This window comes from Dromiciops gliroides, chromosome 1 (assembly GCF_019393635.1).
Source record: "Dromiciops gliroides isolate mDroGli1 chromosome 1, mDroGli1.pri, whole genome shotgun sequence".
NCBI classification, from domain to species: Eukaryota; Metazoa; Chordata; class Mammalia; order Microbiotheria; family Microbiotheriidae; genus Dromiciops; species Dromiciops gliroides.
Window position 1 is genome coordinate 656,600,784 of NC_057861.1, and position 23,023 is coordinate 656,623,806.

The window sequence follows — 23,023 nt, forward strand, 5'->3', positions numbered from 1 at the left end:
GACACTCCAAGGTTTGGCTCAAGTGCCACTTCCTACAAAAGGCCTTTCCCAATCGACCAGTTAGTACCACTATCAACATTACATGGTGCATTACTTCGCTCTCTTACATCTATTTCCCTGTAGAATGTAAACGGCTTAAGAGTAGAAGACAATCTTATTCCTGGAACATCAATTCGTGTTCTATTTTGCTTCTAGAAATCTGACCTGGAATTCTGGTTATGCTAGCTAAAATGTACTTGTACTTATTAACAAACCTGTGAGGGATAACACTATTAGCCCCATTTTATAGGGGCAAAGAGGCTTAGCCAAGTCACTTGCCAGGATCACCCAGATGTTCCTGACCCCAAGTCCAGCACTATTCTGACAAGCAACATGGTGTAATGCAGTGGTATCAAACTACTATCCATTAAATGGTACATAAAGAACCCCTGAGAGTCATACATTGACTTAGAAAACCATATATCAACATTATTTATGTTCAAATGTATTTTTGTTTCATTAAATATTTCCCAATTATATATATTTTTTGTTTGTTTGTTAAGTGACTTGCCCAGGGTCACACAGCCAGTAAGTATCAAGTGTCTGAGGTCAAATTTGAACTCAGGTCCTCCTGAATCCAGGGCTGGTGCTTTATCCACTGCGCCACCTAGCTCCACCCCCCCCCCTGCCCCCTACCCTTAACGTTTGAATCTTGGGCTGCTATGCGAGCCTCGTGTTCAAAAGGTCTGGTATAGTGGATACAATGTTAGACTTGGGAGTTAGTACACCTAAGTTCAAATCCTGCTCCCCATTTACCAGTTGTATGTGGGCCCATGGGGAAGTAACTTGCCTTCTGAGCATCATTTTCCTCATCTGGGGCCCAGCAGAAGTCATCAGATGAAGGTTAGGAGTTAATGGGGCAAATTTAGGTTTCATGTTAAATCCAACTCTCCAATTCAGAAATCTCTCCTTTTTTGGGGGAGATGGGGACATGGGAGGTACTGTTATCTACATTTTGAGGTCACTTTGATATTCATTCACCCCACTGACATAAAATGGCCATAAAAGCCTTCAGAATTTTGACATGGTATGCACCTGAAACAAGAAAAAAAAAACAAATCTTGGAAGATTACTAGGAATAGGAGACAGTGGCAACTCTGCCATATTCATGAAAAAGTTAAATAAGCATTAATGTAAAAAAATAAATATTAGTATAACTAAACTAAAGCTCTTAACCAACTTTTCCACTTCATCTTTCCAACAAAAGTCAATGAGGAAGGTATCGCTGTTATTACCTCTAGGGTCAGGAAAACAGGTAGAGATTTACCCAAAGTTACATGGCTCATGAATAGAATTTGAACCCAGATTTGATCCCACATTCAGAATTCCTTGCTATTATACCATGCTGCCCTCTCTACATAAAAAGTTTTCATTAATCACTTTTTTGTTTGTTTTTTGTTTTGTTTTGTTTTGTGGGGCAATAAGGGTTAAGTGACTTGCCCAGGGTTACACAGCATTAATCACTTTTTAAAGTAAAAAAAGTGCCAACTGCTTCCTAAAATATTCTGTGAAAACTAGAAGGGCAAACATTTTAGTTCTCCAAGGAAGAAAGTCAATCTTTTCTAGAGCTCACCATTAAAGCTAAGTTGGTTTTAGTTTTCTGGTGAAGATAATGAATAGGCAATAATGAATATTATTGAATAGGAAACTAAAAATGAGTAATAATTGACTTATTAACCACAAAGAGTCCATCCCATATTTTTTTTTTTTAAGTGAGGCAGTTGGGGTTAAGTGACTTGCCCAGGGTCACACAGCTAGTAAGTGTTAAGTGTCTGAGGCCAGATTTCAACTCAGGCACTCCTGACTCCAGGGCCGGTGCTCTATCCACTGCGCCACCTAGCTGCTCCCATCCCATAAATCAAAAGAAAAAAAAACGCCTAACATACTGAGCAGTCCACCAGGAAGCAGTTACAGGGCCAGTGTTCTTTAGCCATAAGCTACATTTGAAATGTTTTCTACCTTCCGTTTTTAAAGTAGTTTTTGAATACGCAGCCTTCCCATAATTTAACCAACCAGCTTCATGCCTTAATAGTTATGTGCACAAGAACAAATTCGATAAGCCTTTACGGAAGGCCAGACACGAAGCATCTCGAACAAACAGCATGAATCTGAGGATATATACTAGTAAGAAACTTTTTATTATCAATATTATTTAGAACAAAAAAAATTTTAAGGTCAAAATAAAATTGTCAAAGCACTCATAACTAGAAGGGGGAAAGGAGAGAAATAGTAAGAAACCCCAATCTGAAAAGGGCCCCAAACAAGTATACTAGTTTTGGCAATAGCCTTTTAGGAAGGTTTATTTAATACAGTTGCTTAGCCAGAATAGACTGTAGGGCTACTTGTAGCCCCAGCAAATACTCAAAGTTGCACTGTTTAGTAAGTTCTAGTCAAGCTCTGATACCCAGGTCTCCCATTTTTGCCTATCAAAGACAGAACTTGACAGCTAGCCAGAGGAGCAATGGAAATTCTCTACAGTGAGCAGCCAAAAACATTTAAGATTTAAAATCCATTATCTCAGTCTTCAGTAAGTTTAAGGCTGAGTATTCTCTAGAACTGAGAAAGGATGGTGTTCATTAGCTCTACCCTTCCCCAATTTTGAATTATTTGCTGCACGATACTTTTAACTTAGAAGAGTCATAGTAGCTGGCTGGCAGAAGAACATAACATCACATCAAAAGTCAAGCCGTGCTGCGTTCAAGCTGTTTGTCCTCAAAGCTGGATGCCCCTTGCCTTTCACTGTGGTGCTCAGCAATCCGAGACTCAGCCAGCTGAGGATAAAAGGGACCTACCAGCCAGTTGAGAGGAGTGTTGTTAACAAGATAATCCATCACATCATCTAAAGACTCCTTCATTTTCTGCAGCTGCCCTTTGCTGGAACCAAGGAGACCATCTGATACTTCCTTAAAGGATGTGGCATTGCGAAATACTGAGTAGACTTCACCAGCCATGGACCCAACATGGTGCGCTTGGTCTTGAATATTCTGGGGTAGTCCCTGGATACTGGACATAAGAGTAAGGCAGGTAGTCTGGAGCTGCTGTGTCAGGTTCCGAGCTATTGCCAGAGTACGGGATTCAATATGCTAGGGGAGGGTGGAGCAGGGAGGGAGAGAGAGAAAAAAGAGAGAGAGAAAACAGTTCAACTTAATCTGCTATGGATCATTTCGTTCTTTGGAGACATATGAGAATGATATAATATATATTTTAAGGAATACATATGAATATGTATTATATAAAGAACACCTGGAGTTCCTCGTTAACAATGGGAGGCAACCATCCACGGAGGAATGGAAATGAGCAAAAAGTTAGCTGTTGGACCTATATAACTATTATCTTATATGTACAGAAGACCAAAACTAAGGAAGAAACTCCAAAGTGGCAGCTGGTATTTTTCAATAAAATTTGTCAAAAAAAACAAAACAAAACAAACTTTAGTACACAAAACTTCAGAAAGGGATACAGAGAAATTAGATTATATGAATTATATTATTTACTCAGGAATTTTCTAACGAATATAACATCTTTGTTTTACACCAAGTTATCATTTACCTCAGCACAGTGGGATTCGTCAGTGTCATCATGGCCTATACTCCTCTTCCATTCCAGCCATGAGAGATACAGCTTATCCTGAGCATCCTGTAGTTTTTGGTTGGCATTATTAACATTCTTCCTGGCAAACTCTATCTATATTGCATAGGAATGGAAACAGACAAATTAGAGTAGAAACAGGACTATAATGAATTCAGGAATCTACAAACTAAGAGGTCAGGCATTATGCTTACAAATTTTAAAAATCAAAGTTTATACCCAAGATTTAGATCTGTGCATGCATGTGAATGTACACACAGAAGGGAAGGAGATATGGGGGAAGAGATGGGAGAAGTTCAATAAATTTTAGGGGCTTATATAAAAGGTTAGTCAATCCAGTCTTTTAAATTTAGTTTCTTTGGGGGTTTTTTGAGGGGAGGGAGGGTTAAGGAGGGATTATGAAATCTCATGTAATCTAGGAAAAAAATAGAGTGATTTTCTAATTAAAGGATATTACATATTTTAGTGTTACTTAAGAAACCTTAGAAGTCTAGTCTAACCCACTCTGTGATGAAGTTGAGGACTAGAGAATAGAAGAATTTTATAGACAGGCAGGATTGATTTCCAGTCCAGTTCTCTTTCTGCTAAACTATGCTTCCTCCTACCTATCTTCTGAGGCACTCCAAAGTATTTCACTAATATAATTTAGCAGTGAGATAATAATCCATAAAAGTTACCACCACTGTCTACAGATATCAGATAGAGGCACAAAAAAGCTATTAGCAGACAAATTAAAAAGGATATAGAAGTAAACTTTAAAGGGTTACAAGTTGATCTAGAATAGTTTTCATATGAATCATCAGAGTTCATAATGCTCCCTGTTCCAGTTTAAATTTAAGCTTGGTTAGAGTGGGTCACAATTTGGTATGTATGGAGTTTTTTTGTTTTGTTTTGTTTTTTTCCTTTGGGGAAATGAGGGTCAAGTAACTTGCCCAGGGTCACACAGCTAGTGTCAAGTATCTGAGGCTGGATTTGAATTCAGGTCCTCCTGAATCCAGGGCTGGTGCTTCATCCACTGCACCACCTAGCTGCCCCTGGTATATATGTTTTAAGGAAAATACCACCTAAAACATTGATTACCAACATATTTGTTCAACATTAACTCAGGGGAGCAGCTAGGTGGTACAGTGAATAAAGCACCTGCCCTGGATTCAGGAGGACCTGAGTTCAAATCCGAGCTCAGATACTTGACACTTACTAGCTGTGTGACCCTGGGCAAGTCACTTAACCCCCTCTGCCCTGCCCCCCCAAAAAAAACCCCCACATTAACTCAGATTAAAAAAAATGTATTCCAATCTAGCCCATAGCTATTTGTTCCAACTGGCATGGAACAAGGGCAAGTTGTCACTTTACATGGCATAAGTACCAATTATACCAAAAAACCTGATTAGCTAAAATATGTAACACCATGAGCCATTTTCCAATAGTAAAAGTAGTCAAATGATATGAGAAGTTCTTAAAAGATGAGTTAAACGATAAGTGACCATTTACAGATATGCTACAAATTGCTAGCAGTTAAAAAAAGAAAAAAGAAAATTAAGATGATTGAAGTTTTGCTACAGACCACATATAATCATCACAAAAACAAAAATTAAAAAAAAAATACTGTGGGAAGACAAGCACTTGATGTACCGTGATTAGATCTATTAAATGGCCCAACCATTCTGGAATTATTATATAGGGAAATGGCTTATTCCTATCCTTTTTGATCAGCAGTCCTGCTACTGGGCTTAACCTAAAGTAACCAAAAACCAAAACAAAGGTCCAAAATATCCAGACCATTCAATGGTAGCAAAGGATAAGAAACCAAGCGGATGCCCACTGCTTGGGGAATGACTGAATGTAATAAAATATTATTGTGTAATAAGATATTACCGGGGGTAGCTATGCATACAATGCCCTGTAATAGTGTAAATTAAATGATCAGTAGAATTAAGTTAAATTCTTGACTAAGTAGAAAAAAAATAAGTTCTCAGATAATAAGAGATAATGAAGGGGCAGCTAGGTGGCAGAGTGGATAGAGCACCGGCCCTGGAGTCAGGAAGACCTGAGTTCAAACCTGGCCTCAGACACTTGACATGTACTAGCTGTGTGACCCTAGGTAAGTCACTTAACCCCAATTGCCTCACCAAAAACAAGACAAAAAAGAGATAATGAAACATAAATACTTTCCTTCTCCCAGCAGAGAAGTAGGCTGTTCAAAAGAAAAGAATATCTACATCATCATCAGATGCGGTTACTATAGTGGATATTGTTGCTAAAGAGCTTTGCTCTGTAGAAAGGATTCAATCTGGAAGGAGTAGAGGGGCAGAGGTATGGTAGCAAAAGGTAGCAATAAAGTTTTGAAAGAGTAGCAGCAGTTTTGGAAGTCTGCTCCACCCTACATGGGTTAGCCTACCTTTTAGAGTAACCTGCTCAAGCACCTTTTCCTCATTCTGGTTTTATTTGTTTGTTTATTATTTATTTATTGGATTAGCTTTCTTTTAAAAAGCAAATAACCTGGGGACTTTCAGAGAATGGTATCTTCCCACCTTCCTTTATGCATCAAAACCCCCACCTGGATCAATTTCATCATGAGCCCATCTTTATGTAAGGGGTTAGGGAGAGGAAGCATTTTCTGACTCCCAGGCATCTAGTTGCCAGGGATCCAGGTAAAACTAAGCCTGTTAATGGTTCAGCTGAATTATGAATTAAATAAGAAGCTATTGTGGCCTGTCCTGAGAATGCAAGCAGGATTTATAGCTTGCTAAGAAATGAAGTGAACTGCCAAAAACTCACATTAATTTTGAAATTTAACCATTTTTTACAGTGGAGTTTGCTTGTCTAATAGAAAATAAAGTAACAAGGTGGAGGTATACATCTATTCCTAAATTCTTCCCAACAGTCTGATTTGAATGCAATTAGGTTTTTCCAATAATCAATAAGTATTTAAGTAGTACTTGTGTGTTAGCCTTTCAGAATACCAAGACAAAACACAAAACCCCACAATTCCTGTGTTTATAAAAGTTACATAATAACAGTAACACAGGGAGAAAGGGAAGGAGTTAGCAGCATTTGCACAGTTTTGCAAGAGATGAAGATTCTAAGAGGAATAAAGAGGGAGGCAGCTAGGTGGCATAATGGATAGAGACCTATAAATATACAATGAACAGATGGGTTGGGGGAAGTAGACTGCCCACACAGAGGCATGCAGATGCAACATGGTTGAATGAAAAACTACAAATTGGCTAAGCGTGATTGGACTGCAGTACGTAAAGGGGAATGAACTATGTAATAAGGGCAATGCTAGGTTGGAGCCAGATTGTCAAGTGCTTTAAATACAAGAGAAATTTCATATTTGATCCTAGAATCAACAGGGTTATGTGAGGAGTAAAACTATATGTGTGGTCACCTTATTCCTGTCCCTAGTGTGTGGAAAGCTAGCTAGGATTTACTTATAAATTAGAAGCTTCAGCAACAGTTTAGGCATTAAGCATTTATTAAAGTCTTTTAGAGGTTAGCAAAGAGAGGTTTTATGAGGTAACTTCCAGACACTGGATTGCCCTTAGAAAGGTCAACCCATGCTATCTCATGGGGTGGGGGTGGGGGGTGGGGGCCCTGGTAATAATATTCTCACAGTTAAAAATGAAGTTACTCATGGAAGTACTCCCATCCTACCCCAACCCCCCAACTAATTTTATTCATCACAGCCAGTGAACTTATTAAAGAAGGTTTTTACCAGATTCAAAGTGGAATGCAGCTGAGAAATGGTCTCTTGGCCTTTGTGTTTGGCTTCATTAACCCTGCTTAAGGCCTGCTGGTAGGCACGTGAGCGGAGTTTGGTGGATAAAGATCCCAAACGAACATAGTAACTTGGTTTCTGAACCACATCAAACCCTTCAACTTTCTTTGCTTCTTTTTCTGAAATTAGAGATGAGTGGTGAAGGGGCGAGAAGAAGAGTCTGAATTAGTTTCATTGTCAGTTTGCAAGATCTGTGTATATTTAAGATCACAGATGTAGTTGAATGCCCTCATTTTAGAGATAAATAAAACAAGTTCAGGAGTTAAATGAAGGCCTGGGAACTGAACCCAAGTTCTTCAACTCCGTTACAATAATAAAAGCTAGCATTTATAAAGAACCTACTATGTGCCCAGCACTGTATGCTAAGTATATTACAAATATTACCTCACTTGACACTCACAACAACCTATTCAAGATAGGTGTTATCCTCATTTATAGTTGGGAAAACTGAGGCAAAACAGAGTGACTGCCCATGGTTGCCCAAGTCACAGTAAGTGATTTGCCCAAGGTCATACAGCTAGAAAGTGTCTGAGGTCAAACTGGAACTCATGTCAGGTCTTGACTCAGTACTCTATTTAATGGACCCTCTAGTTGACTCACTACACTAATAATTAGTTTAGTTATACTATTTTGTAATTCATAGGAATGATAGTCCATTCCTATTCCACTCCTACTGCTCCCCCCCAATTTAACTCTATATTTATTTGTACAATTTGGAGTTCTAAAATCATGCAAAACTTTTAAAAGAAGCTTCTCTAAAGGTGGTACCAACGAAAGCTAATCTTGGGGCAGCTAGGTGGCACAGCAGATAAAGCACGGGCCCTGGATTCAGAAAGACCTGAGTTCAAATCCGGTCTCAGACACTTGAAACTTACTAGCTGTGTGACCCTGGGCAAGTCACTTAACCCTCATTGCCCCACAAAAAAAAAAAAAAACCTGATCTTACCTAGCTCCTCTTCAGTGAGCGGAAGATACTGATCCATAAGCAGCTCTGACTTGCTAAGAGCATTTTCAACTCCACTGCTCACCATCTGTACCATTCGACTTCCCAAGACAGTGTTGATACTTCCATTCACTACAGACTTGGTCATTTCCACACTGCCATTAACTGCTCCTTTAGTTCTGCCCACAACCCCATTAATAGTGTGAGTCACAGAATCCTTGGCGCTGGTCACGGTTGTCGTCACGGCATCCTTTGCACCAAATACCGCACCCTTGGCATTGGCAACAACCTAGAAGAAGAGGAGAGTCATATGACTTCAGGGTGAAGATGTTTCTTCTCCAAGTAGGAAAAGGGAGGCCAGAAAAGGACTGGCAGACTGGAGGGCACTGAGACTATGAACAAACAAATTTCAGTTAGATTCTTTTTTTTTTTTAACAGGCCAATGGGGTTAAGTGACTTGCCCAGGGTCACACAGCTAGTAAGTGTCAAGTGTCTGAGGCCGGATTTGAAGGGCTGGTGCTTTATCCTCTGAGCCACTTAGCTGCCTCCTCAGTTAGATTCTTAGAGAGAGTAAAGTGAGATCTAATTTATGACTCTCCTTGTAGGTGACAGGCCTACAATCAGGCCTAGAGAAAAATCTGCTAGCTCTTTAGCCAGGGCTCTTAACCTGGGGTCCATGAACTTTTAAAAAAATATATTTTGATATGTTTTGCATGATTTCATATGCATAATGGGTGATTTATTTCTTGCCTTCTCAATAGATGGGAGACAAACAGGGGGAGAAAAAATTTGGAAATGGAAATAAAAACTTAAGAATTTTTTTTATTTTGAAAACTATATTTCAATATAACTGTATCCTTTTTATTTCATTTTATCCATCTAAAAACATTTGAGAAGGTATTTATAAGCTTCAGAAATGCCAAAGGGAGGCATCTAGGTGACACAGTGGATGGCACTGGGCCTGGAATCTGGAACACCTAAATTCAAATCCAACCTGACACTAGCTTTGTGACCCTAAGCAAGTCATTTAACTGGTTGGCCTCAGTTTCTTCAACTGTAAAATGGGGATACTAGCACCTCCCCCCCCAGAGATGTTCTGGGGAACAAATGAGATAATATTTGTACAGTGCTTTGCACATAATATGTGCTAAATAAATTATTTTCCCCTTTGCTTCCCCAGGAACAAGAAAGGTTAAGAAGCTCCATTCTGAAGTCCAGAATATGCTCCTCCTCCTCTTATGCCCATGGACAAAACCCCACACTAGTCTTGATATATGACCATAGTTCTAGAGGATGGCCTGTCCTTCTCCCTTGTCTAGGAAGAATCCAAGAAGCTCCTTTACCCTCCATGTCAGGGAGATAAAAAGAGTACTGGCCTCTAGCACAACTTGACACCATAGTAAAAACAGGTATTGAAGAAATGTTTAACAGCCTCCATTATTTAGAGAATAAAGTGTTCCTTGGATGTTTCATGGCATGGAGTTGACATTGTCTCCTAAGCTCGATCAGTGGCAAAAGATTAAATTCCCTCAAGCTCAACAAGGGGCAACTAGGTGGTGGCACAGTGGATAGGGTGCTGGGCCTGAAGTCAGGGAGACCCCCATCTTCCTGAGCTCAAATTTGCCCTCAGATACTTACTAGCTGTATGACCTTGAGTAAGTCACTTAAGCCTTTTTGCCTGAGTGCCTCATCTGTAAAAATGAGCTGGAAAAGAAGATGGCAAACCACTGCAGTATCTTTGCCAAGAAAATCCTAAATGTGATCACAGAGTCACTGAGATGACTGACAAAAACAAAAGCTCAACAAGCTTCATTCAAACCCATGTCCAATGAGAGCCTATATACCAAAATTCCAATTCATTTAAAGTTGAGAGGGGTTGTGATCTTCATTGGTGCAAGCATTCTCATAACACAGGCTATGGGGACTCCTCCTGCAGGTTATGTTCTAAAACAACAAAACCAATAAACAAAGGTGCCACTGGCAAACATTTATGATACTTGTAAGGTTTATGAATTATTTTCTGGTTGAGATTTGCAGTTCTATTAACACAAGGAACTCCCTGTAAGGAACCCTTTCTACGAGTGCACCTCAGCAAGCATTCTACAGCTTAAATTCTCATTGTCAAGTTGCTAAGACCAAGCGAACTATCTAGAGTCACCCAGTCAGCATGTTGCAGAGGCTAGACTTGAACTCAAGTCTATTATATATCATGTCTTCATATGACATTCTGATGGGGAATTTGTCTATGTAAACCATTAAGAGTATCGTGTCCCATGGGGCAGCTAGGCAGTGCAGTGTATAAAGCACTGGCCCTGGATTCAGGAAGACATGAGTTCAAATCCAGCCTCAGACACTTACTAGCTGTGTGATCCTGGGCAAGTCACTTAACCCTCATTACCCTAAAAAAAAAAAAAAAAAGAGTATATGTTCCCAGCTCTTCCTACTTCCAGAAGCTAAGATGTATAAATTATCCCACAAGCCAAGTGCCTGCACTGGCCCTCTGAAAAAGTTTGACTGGCCTTTGAAAAGCTCAGAGACAAACAATTTGGTCAATAGTACATTACTGTATGATAAATCATGTGGGGACCAATTTTTAATTGGGGAGTGCTAGCTAAGCGGCTCACCACAATACTGGGGCAAGGAAGGAGACCGGCAGCCTCCCTCAAAACAGAACAAGATTTATTTTAACAAGAACGAACTTAAAAAAAACCACAAACAGGATCAGTAGGATCAAGGGAAAGGAAATAAAATGAGGAAAGGGAAATTATAATACCTGAAAAAATACCACCGCCCAGGAATCAGCTGAAAATACGCAGCAGAAAGCCTGTTGCTTTCCAGCTTCCACCTAGAATGCCCAATTTTCCCCCAAAACCTAGAAAAACCCCCACACAGTCCCAGCCAATGGGATGGCCGCTCTGACAGTCACATGACTGCCCTCACTAGGCTTCCAATCATAAATTTGCCTGGCCCATGTAGGCATCAGCGAATAGTGATGACGTGAGGTGCCAGAGCCCTGGCAACAGCTACAAGCAGAGCCCCAGACCAGTGCACGCCCAAAGCATAAAAACCTCAAATAACAATTAATTCTTTACATTCAGATAAAAGTATCTCTACTCATAGGAATCAAGGTGTAAAAATCCAAGTGATCACTAAGCTAGTGGTCAGAGACAAAAATATAGAGGCCAAAACCCATTATAAATCAGTTTGGGTTTTTTTTTTTTTTTTGCAGGGCAATGAAGGTCAAGTGACTTGCCCAGGGTCAGACAGCTAGTAAGTGTCAAGTGTTTGAGGCTGGATTTGAACTCAGGTCCTCCTGAATCCAAGGCCAGTGCTTTATCTATAAATCAGTTTCTATGGGAGGTCCAATCTCTTCAATTTTGTTTTATATACTTTGAATAGGCCTGTACAAGATGCAACAATATGCAAAACCTAGGACATTGACTCAGTGCCATAACTGATCATGTGCTATTAAAAAAACCCAAAACTTTATTTTGTTCTATTATCTTATGGTTATTTTTTTAAATAAATAATAAATATTGCTTTTTTTTTTTTAAAATTTCCCCCACAAGGGATTTATACTAGAAACAAAGAGACCTCCAAGGAAGGAACCCAGTTTTGTTTAACACATTTAGTCATTCAAAGGCCAAGAGCAGATGAGCTTTTAGCAAAAAAAAAACAAAACAAAACACTTAAGGCAACTTTGAATCCATTAATCACCTTAAAGGCTATTGAAGAAAGCTGGTGATTTTTCCAGCTGGGAGGAGAAGAATTTAACTAGCTTAGATACCTTTGACTTCAGGGTCAATTACAATAATTAGGTTGAGAAAAACAGAGTGGCCATGCTGGGCCAAGCAGAGACTCCTTCTCCAAAGTTTAAGAAGACAAAGGAAAGGTGGTTCTAGATGTCTTACCATCAAGGTTAAGGAAGACGAAAGAAAAAAATGTATTTAATACTAATAAGTGACTTTGTAAAAAAGCTGCATTAATACATTGGTAAACTTCTAGAATCTAGATTCAAAGGTGCTAAAGGATTTGTGGTGGTGAGAGTGCAAAGGCAATGAGTACAGGTCAGCTGCCCCTTACAGTATGCTTTTGATATTTTCTATCACCCTTCCTTGTGAGTTTTCTTTTCACAGGGTTGTATTGGTCCTTTCTGATCCATCACCTTTAAAGTATAGGAAGCCAAACAGCCACGTCCAGAAGATCCAAAATGATAAATGAGCTTTTAGTAAGGATTTGAGTGATCTGGGTACAGAAGGCACAAGTGTCCCCTACACAAACTTTGTGATCTCTTTTGCCTGTTCTGAGGTTTCTCATTTATTGCTAAGTTCCAGGTTCTAGATTATAGAGGTTGTCAGGGAAGTGACCATGTGAGGAGGATATCATTGTACTTCATTTGGCAGCAAAATCAGGAAGTGATGGCTTCTGTTTTGGCATCCTGAGGAGACTTCTGAGAAATACACTATGCCCTTGCCTAATAGGTTTGGGATTTTGTTTTTCTTTGCTTTTTGACCCCGGAAAACCTATCTCATTCTACTGTTAAGAAGTACTTGGTACATTTGTGCACCTCAGAGAGCTGCACACAGAGAGGTCACCTGGTTATAGGATTTCTTTAAAGGGAGTGTCAGAAGGATAATTAGTCTAAAAACGGCAAATACATCTGGGTCTCAAGATGTTTATTTAGTTTAGAAGACACTAAAATATATTGATCAACTGATGCTAAAATTATTAGGACTATACATTTTGACTTGGCTAATGTGTAGATTTGTATACTTAAAGGGAGGGCTTTTACTTTTGATTTGTGAGTGAGATGATAAGGATATAAATATCAAAGACAAGAGAGTACAAAAGGACATTCATAAGGACAGCAGCAATGGGAATACCCAAGTAAATGTATGGTGTCATGTGCAATCCTTTTCTGTCCTTTGTATAAGGAAATGCAAACATGTGTCAAGTTCACAACAATTTTTTTAAATTAAGGTACAGATTGTTCAAGTAAGAAGCTCATATGAAAGATCATAAAATTAAAAATAAATGGGAAGGAAGGAGCAGCTAGGTGACACAGTAGATAAAGCACCGGCCCTGGATTCAGGAGGACCTGAGTTCAAATCTGACCTCAGACACTTGACACTAGCTGTGTGACTCTGGGCAAGTCACTTAACCCCAATTGCCTCACACACAAAAAATAATAATAAAAAATTTTTTTTAAATAAAATGGGAAGGGGACCTTAGAGTTTATCTTTGTGCTGCTACCGCTTTGTTTTAGAGGAAACAGAACTAGACAGTAAACAGATTTTCTAAGTGATTTGAGCAATTCAGTAGTGGAGCCCAGTTTCTAATCTAACTACAATCTCCTATACAGCAATAATACACAAATAATATTCACAGTCATATAAAAAAAGTGGCAGGGCCTTGCACACACTAGTCCTATAGTATGCCACACTTTCTTCAGTGATAGTTTTAGTCACTATGGATGTGAGATTCCTATTTAAGGCATTATATTTACTATTTATATTACTATTTATTGTTCTTTTGGGACAAATGGAACAAAAACACATAAGAAAGTTTGTTACTTGTGTTTTGTTTTGTTTTTAAATAAGGGAATGACTATCTTCTGTTCTTTTTAGGAAAGTTGCTTAGTTCTCCTTCTTTTTTTGATGATTTCCCCTTAAATCCATTATTTTCCATATTGTTGAACAAAAAGTAAATTTTAAAGTAGCCACCAATTGACTTGTAATTAACATATTTGAAGTTACATAAGCATTTAAATATCAGGGGTTTGTTTTGTTTTGTTTTTAAGAGAACCCTTAGCCCAGAATTTAATGCTCCCTTGGTTTCTTCTGCTGTTGTAACCATTAGCCTCTAAGTATCACAGGAGGCACAGTCATGCACTATCTCATTGCACTAGGCCTCAATAAGGACCACAAAGTTACTAAGATCCTGAAACTACAACACTTACTACAACTCCAAGCACCATTACAGTGCTTGAACAAGAACACCAATTTTGTCAGAGATATCATCGAGGACGTGGTGGTACGTGGGCCTTGCCCTGCTGTGAGAGGGGACAATGTAACTGTTAGAAGTCTCCAAGGACATATAGGTTCTGAAATTCATCCTCAAAGTGGGGGAACTCATATCCACATCAAGAGGAAGAAAGAGCGAAGCAGTGTCCAGTCTGCCTCTCTCTGCCCTAGTCACCCTACAAAGACTTGACAAAAAGATAAGAAAGCCTATCCACCTATCCTTGAGGAGCTTACCTTATTTGTTGGGCTGGTTCAAAATGGGCAGTTTTTCTCAATTCTATCCAATCCTAGGCAAGCATAGTTGTTGGCAACTGCAACTAGATGGAAGAGTTAATAAAGAGACAGTGTTGAGATGCAAAGGGAAAACCAATTAAGTTGATTTTTTTTTTTTTGCAGGGGCAATTGGGGTTAAGTGACTTGCCCAGGGTCACACAGCTAGTGTCAAGTGTCTGAGGCTGGATTTGAACTCAAGTCCTCCTGAATCCAGGGCCAGTGCTCTATCCTTAACACTGTGCCACCTAGCTGCCCCAATTAAGTGGTCTTTTAACTTTCATCCAACAACTTGCTAGAATTGAGTTTTTATGAGCTTTGTTCCCCCTGACCATCACAATCAACCACAGACACCAAGTTTACATCTGGGTCTATCAGCCAGGAAATAATGATAGCTTATTACCAAGAAAAACAGGGGGTGAGGCAGCTAGTGGTGCAGTGGATAAAGCACCAGCCTTGGATTCAGGGGGACCTGAATTCAAATCTGGCCTCAGACACTTGACACTTACTAGCTGTGTGACCCCGGGCAAGGTCAACGTAACCCCAATTGCCCCGCCCAAAAAAAAAAAAAAAGAAAGAAAGAAACTTTAAAATTTCTGTGATTCTACACAATCCTGGTTGTCCTGCCTCTCTAACTGCTCCTTCTCTTTCCTATATGTGTCCTTCCTCTTCTTCATTCCTACTATAAAAAAAGAAAAGAAAAAGTAGAAAAGTAAATAGGCAGAGTAGGCTAAAGATTAATATTAAGGCTTCATTAAGTATCCTGCCTTACAGATGATTACAAGTTTTTATTACAAGTTTTTATCCTCAAGTTAAGCCAAGGGTTCCAGCTGAAGTAATCTTATACTTAACCAGTCTCAAAATCCAGGTTTTTCCTAAGTCTGTTTTATACTGTATTTAAACAGCCTAATAGCAATAATTTTTTTTAAGTGAGGGCAATTGGGGTTAAGTGACTTGCCCAGGGTCACACAGCTAGTAAGTGTAAGTGTCTGAGGCTGGATTGAACTCAGGTACTCCTGACTCCAGGGCTGGTGCTCTATTCACTGCGCCACCTAGCTGCCCCAGCAATAATTATTTTAATTTAAAAAAACACCTAAGCATTTATTAAGTGTTTTGTGCCAGGAACTATGTTTAAATTCTTGAGATTGAGATATCAAAAATTTAAAAAGGATCAAAGCAATAAAAAACCCAGGTCCCCTACCCTCAAAGAGCTTCTAATAGAGAAAATGGGGATACATACACACAGACACATACATGTACATATAAAACAGTGCAGATGTGCACACAGCATTGTAATAAATCATGCACGTGCACATATGTATATACATATAACCACATATGTGTGCTGTACACATGTGTTATAAACCTCTAATACAGAAATTACAGAGTAGATGGAAGGCACCTTGAGGAAATGCTTTCACAGCTGGGGGTGGGTGTGGGGGTAGGGGACATAGAACAAGAAAGGTTTCCTAGAACCACTGGTGTTTAAGTTGAATCCCAAAGGGAAGCCAAGGGACTCTAAGAGTCATGAGGCTGGAGAGAGACCATTCCAAGAACGGGGGGGACTACCCCGTGCCAAGACACGGCAACAGGTCAGCTAAGAGGTCAGTGTGAGTGAATTGCAAGTTCATGGTGGGGAGCACAATAAGAAGTGTTAAAATGGTAGAAAATAGCCAGGAAGAAGAAATGATTAAAAAACACAAAAACTAAAAGCAAAGAAAACCTTCCAGTGTACATGTGTCTATACCCTGTCTCTCCCCAAACACCTCACCTTTCTATAGCACTTGAAAGTTTCAAAGCACTTCTTCCCAACTATCCAGTGGCGGGTAGTGTTATAAGTATTAACCCTGAAATATAGGTAAAAGAACTGAGGTGTCATCCAGCTAGTTTGTATTGGTCAAGTCTGAATCTAAGTCTCTTGCTTAAGTCCAAAGTTCTTGACTGCTTCTTAGGCAATGTAGAATTTTACATGAGGCCTGATAATAAGAATAATCATCTAACTCAGGAATACACAAGGAACAATGGTCATCTCCAATATATTCTGGACTTGCAGGTCAAATTATTATTGCCCAAGATGACTTGTTTAGCATACTTCTTGCCCTCTTCCCTCCTTAGATCACTGAAACCAATACAGTCTTAAGTATACAAGGACTTACTTTGAGGTTCTAGTTTCTGAATGATGGGCAAAGCACTGGTTACTGCCACGGAAGTGAGGGTCTTCATTCCCTTCTCTGCTATCTCACACACTGATTTGAGGTAAGGATGGTGATCTTTTGTGCTGATGTAAGCAGATGACACCAAATCATAAGTTGAACTCACCAAGGGGAGGTTGGCCACTCTAGTTACCACATTCTGTGCAACCAAAATGGAGGATAAAAAAAAAAGATTAAGTCTTCCTGGGGTGGGGGGGGGGGAAATGTTGAGAGGGGAGAAGAGGAAGAAGGAAGTAAAGAACCTACTCAAAAACATACCTGTTGTCCAGTATTTTAAGGACAAATAACTTTGAAAGATTTTAGGAACTCTGATCAACACAATTCTACAGATTCATGATGAGATATGCTGTCCACCTCTGGTGAGCTCAGAATACAGATTGAGATTTTTTTTTTTGAGGCATGGCCAATTTGAGGTTTTGCTTGACTATACATAACTTTTAACAGGGGTTTTGTTTTTCTTGCTTTCTGTATTTGGGGATGGGAAGGAAGGAGGGGGTGGAAAGAGAATCCAAATCTGATAATAGAATTGAATTTTTTTCAAAATACCTGTTGTTGATCAATTGCTACTGAAGCCATTTTAGTGTCTTATCTTCAGAACCTGCAAACAAGAAGTATTTGTTTTAAAACACCAGGTTTCTGCTCAGTATCAAGCTCAGAGGCAACCTTCAATCCTCAAACATTTAGCTATATAGCTTGGCTTAACCCAGTTTTTCCCCACAGAACCAAGTAAGACTGGATTGCAATTGCAAAGTGCAAGGTGAGGAGAAATAAGCAAGATGACTGGTGAGGGCCAGCATACTTGATCCTGAAAGCAGTCATGGATGTCTAAGTAGGTCTAGTGTCACAATCAGCCCTGTACTTTAGGGAAAACAATAGTGGCAATTATTTGGAAGATGGATTGGAGTGCGATATATTTTAGGCAGACCAAAGTAAGAGGAGATTGCAACAGTCCATGCAAATTGTGTCAAAGGCACAAATTAGACTAGGGCCTACGTGAGTGGAGATTGGGATGCTGTAGATTTGAGATAGAAATCAACAAGATTTGGCAACTGATTGAATATGGGGTGTGAGCAAGGTTTCTTACATAATTCTTTAAAATTTAAGCCTACATACGCTGAAATCTTGGTAGGAAGAGAGAGTGAAATCATTCTCATAAGGCTAATGACAGATGTATATCAAATCCTTGGATATTTTAACAGGTTAGAACATAATCTGTTTCTGAATATTAAGATCAGGTTTGTAAAAAATATTTCATTTATCATGATAACTCCAGAGGTCACTGATCTGACCTGTGACAGCAATGGGGAAAATAGGTCTGGGTGAAAAAAACACCAAATAGGAAGTAGTTAGCATATTCAAAAAGGAAGGCACATATAAATAGAATTTTTTTTTACTATCCCACTGAAGTTTTTGAAGAGTCTTGATTGTGTTTACTAGAAAGGTCTGGGCACCAGCTTAGTTATTAGATACTCTTGCTACGTACTAAAGAGTCACATTAGCTATATCTTAAAGAGGTACTGTCTTCATCAGATTGAAACTTTCATTAATAGCATTTAAACATATGGGATTCGATCCCAAAAATAAAGGCAGAAAATTGGACTTCTTTTAAAAAAATAATAAACAATAAACAAGTTTGTTGTTTCCCCCTACTGAGTAGACTTAGTTTTTTTGCTGTATTTTTTACCATTAGTCACATTGTACTCTGTTTATTATCCTCAATTTTCTTATTTTCCCATGTTTACTCAAATTAGTTAAGAATCGATAATAAAATATTCCATTCCATTGGCCTACCAGTTTGCCCTGCTCCTCCCCAATATCTAGACACATACGTTATTTATAATAGTAAAAAACTGAACTAAGTATGCATTCTTCCTGGAAAGGAAAGATGCCCATACTGACTGGTTGATATGTCCCAAGGTACCAGAGTACCTCTTCCTCTCTCCTTTCAGTTTAATTAAGGGTTCAATTTATAGAATACAGGACCCTTCTTAAGATTTAGCTAATCTAATTTTCTAGTAATAAGCATGTATATATGACAATTGAGGTGGTGTCCAAATCTCCACCTACCTTATGCAATATAAAGTATATCAGTGGGAGAACATGGTAAAGCTTTTGCTCCAACATTCTCTTAGAAGGTGGAGTCTCAACTTCAAGGCGTAAGAACTCCCTAATTCTCCAGGAAGAATGAAAATGATTTGTGATGACTAATTTTACTAGAGCAATTTTCGAAACAAAAGGCCACGAGACAAGCAGACTTTCGGTTGCAAAGACAGCCAAGGGCAAGCCAGGTTTCCCAACTATGGTCAATGAAACCCGTTTTAAGCAACCCAAGGAAGAAAAACTACAGCCCCCTGCCTGCCTCCACCCACTTCATCGTATCCTCTTTAAAAACCCTAGACTACTGGTGGGGGTCTCCCCTTTCTTAAAATTGCATTTTTTCCTCCATTCAGTAATGTTAGTGGCCGCTTCCAAGCTATCTTGTTAGCTAGCTACTTGTATAGTATTTTTGGAAATTTATACTGTGATGATGTAGATTACATACAATCTACAAAGGTATATACATATACACACACAGGGATCAAGAAGGTGTCTAGTATCAGGATCATTAATATGTATAATATATACATACAGATCGATGGAGGGTACCTTTCATGTGTATCTCACACAACACTCACACAGTTTAATATGTACCCTTCCCCCTCCCCATTAGAATATAAACTCATAACCAGTAAGGATTGCTTCCTTTTTTATACTCTACCTCCCATCACGGTACTCCCATCAACCGAGTACAATGCCAGCACAAGACAGGAGTCCAGTACTTGTTTGTTGATTGATAGCCACTGTAAGCTGATTTGCAGAATTGGCATAGCAATCAACACAATCACTCGAACTCCAGCAGCCACCCGAGCTCAGACACATCGAGAACCACCCCACCACCACCCACACCAAAATGAGACATACAGCAGCCTTCCCCCAAGGTGCCCAGAACGTACCCTACTACTAATGTTCCGAGAAATCCTACCCCTCCCTTCCCCACCCCTGCTTCCCCAAGCCGCCGCTGCCACAAACTGGTTCTGGGCAGCCCCGCGTGACTCGGAACGCAGCTAGTGGAACCTCCAGCTCCCAAAGGCTCCTCGGAGACCGCCCGGCTAACTGTCCTTGAACCTGACGCTCGCCACCATGCCGGGACGCTCTCCCCAGCACTCACCTACAGTTAGGAAGGGGCGTCTGGCTGGCTGCACCCGGCAAAACAAGAGTCACGGGCTGCGGAGTGTCACAGACCAGCAAGACGGTGACGCGCTCCTAAACGTAGACTAAGTGACCCACGGCCCGCTAAATATATGTACAGAAATCCCACCCACGCAGGCGGCTCCCACGCCCCTCCCCCGCTGTATTCGCGAGACTTCCCGGGGGCCGCCTCCCCAGCACGTGATGCCCAAGGCTGGACGTTTACGTCATTGGACAAATTCTCGGACACTCCTCCCCCGTCTTCCTTATTCCTTCCTGCGCTCCAGTTTGAGTCGGTAACTGTAGTCAAGCAGAGGAGGTCTTTGCCTCCTTAGTGCTTACGGCTAAAGCAACCCTTAATACTAACGCGGTGTGAAAGAAGCTACGTGTGATGCGTGAGGCGACAGTCGATGAATGAAGTTCGTGTTACACAAATCGCACCAAACTTCTCGGGGTTTCAGTTTTCGAATCTGTAAGATAAGAAGGAGACCCCAGTGATTGTATTTGAACCTGTGTTTCAAATGATGTGTTCCCGTTATTTTTCAAATGATTCTTGAGGGGCAGCTAGGCCGTCGCAGTGGATAGAGCCCGGCCTGGGAGTCAGGAGGACATAGTTCAAATCCGACCTCAGACACTTGACGACTTACTAGCTGTGTGATCCTGGGCAAGTCATTTAACCCCAATTGCCTCACCAAAAAAAAAAAAAAAGACACGAGTTTTAGGGACAATTAGCATTAGTGTGTTGGGATGGGTAGAAAGCACTTTGATTTAGATCAGACTGAGACACTTTCAATCCTCTTGTTGATAAATGGTGGATTGACTCTGCAACTCTGAAATTTAAAAGTTTTCAAAGGTTTTGTTGATACAGAATCAATGATAAGCATGTAGGTGTATAAAGAACCCCACCCCCAAAATATCTATTTTTTAAAAATAAGTCATCTGGGGGCAGCTAGGTGGCGCAGTGGTCAAAGCACTGGCTCTGGATTCAGGAGGACCTGAGTTCAAATTCAGTCTCAGACACTTGAAAGTTACTAGCTGTATGACCCTGGGCAAGTCACTTAACACTCATTGCCCTGCAAAAATAAATAAATAAATAATCTGGTTTATCCCTTTCCACCGGCTGGTAAATGTTTGTTAAATTTAATTGGGCAAGATCTACACCTAAATTATCCCCAGAATATTAGTGATAATAAATTTAACAAAATTCAAATTTCATCTGAAAAAAAATATGAAAAATATGAAAGTTTTAAAACTTAGGTAGTAAAGACACTGCAATATGCTTTATAATACAAAGATGAAAAATAATATAGTTCTTGCCATCAAGAAACTTAATGTATAATAGAAGTAATGTGACTGTGCAGAAATAAGTATGAAATAACAAAACATGAGGAGGAGGAGGAGGAGGAGGAGGAGAGACATAAAATGCCCCAAGAAAAGCTGAGCAGGGAAAAATGACTTTCAGGTAAGGGAAACTGGAGATGGATTAATTTTAAAGGAAGTGGTTGGCATCTAAGCTGACTAACCTTTGAAAGAAAAGGATTTCAATGGGCAAAGATGAGGTAAAAGTTTGTCCCGAACACAGTGACCTATGAAGTTTGTCCTGAACACAGAGACCTATGAAGACCTATGAACATAGAGACAGGAGAACAGAGGGTGTAAGAGAGAACAGTTTGACTGGAATACAGAATGTGTGAAGGAGGAATTTTGTTTTTAAAAATTCAAATTTTTATTCACTTTTCATAATGTTTATCCTTCCAGGAAGCTTTCGATTCTAAGAGAAAAAAACAGGTTTTTTGTTTGTTTTTGTTTTTTTGTTTTTTTGCAGGGCAATGAGGGTTAAGTGACTTGCCCAGGGTCACACAGCTAGTAAGTGTCAAGTGTCTGAGGCCGGATTTGAACTCAGGTACTCCTGAATCCAGGGCCAGTGCTTTACCACTGCGCCATCTAGCTGCCCAAAATACAGGTTTTAATGAGCATTAAATGATGAAAAGAGTGTGAGAAATATATTGGAGATGGAGAATTTTTGTTTGCTTTTGTTTTTTAACAGTAAGTAGTACAAGGAACTGTCAGTGGAAGATAGAGCATCGTGAAAATTGAGGCAGAGCTCAATAGGAATTTGAGTTCAGGGAAAGAAATCCAGGGTAAAGGTTACAAGTATGCTTGAGAAGGCCATATTATTAATGATTAAGGCTATTCACTTCTTAACTCATTAACACTTTTCTTGCCTTACAGGAATTGATGACTGCCCTTTCACCTACAACATACTTCTCTCTTTCTTTTCATTTGAAAAATCTCTGAGTCATTTCCCCCTCTGTATGAATCATGCTTTATACAACTCACTAAAAAATGACATATATTTGCTAGACTTCAGGATGGAACCCCTTAATTCACTTCAATATATCCATAATCTATTATATGTTATAGATAATATGTCTAGTTATTCACTTCTTCATAAATATGACTAACTCTTTCCACTTATGTAGAATCAAGGACTCTCCATGCTATGAGTTACTGTACCCCCCAAAATAGGCATTGGTGGCCAATATTCTGGCGTTGAATTTCTCTTCCACATGAAGCTAGGCTAGTCTTCAGACCACAGGTATACCAGCTGTTGTGAGCCAGGAAGACATCCTAGTTTGTGGTCTGATGACATGGCCTTCAAGAACTTGGAGATCCTTTCATTTTACCATGAGATTTCAAAAGGGGTCTCAATAGGGTAGTCTTTACTAACACAATGTTTAATTGCACAACCTACTTTCCTTTTTATGTGGAACGATGAGAAACCTGACCTCAGTTTGGAAGTATAAACCACAAGCTTACTAATAGGATATATCTGGTTACTTTATAAGGGAATTTACCAGTGAACCTATGATGGAGAAATGCTACAACCTTATACCATATGATCATAAAGTTTAGAGGTAGAAGGGATATTAAAGTT

At 39.6% G+C, this 23,023-nt stretch overlaps 1 protein-coding gene across 1 annotated transcript; it reads right to left on the bottom strand.

The window, feature by feature from the left end:
* Positions 1-2,156: 2,156 nt before the first annotated feature.
* PLIN2 (perilipin 2) lies at positions 2,157-20,231 on the bottom strand. Its single transcript, XM_043979471.1, is given in 8 exon segments — positions 2,157-3,122; positions 3,589-3,723; positions 7,346-7,527; positions 8,355-8,640; positions 14,609-14,691; positions 16,801-16,996; positions 17,404-17,455; positions 20,066-20,231. Coding segments are annotated over 7 exon segments (1,314 nt in total). The 5' UTR covers positions 17,434-17,455; positions 20,066-20,231; the 3' UTR covers positions 2,157-2,720.
* Positions 20,232-23,023: the final 2,792 nt, after the last annotated feature.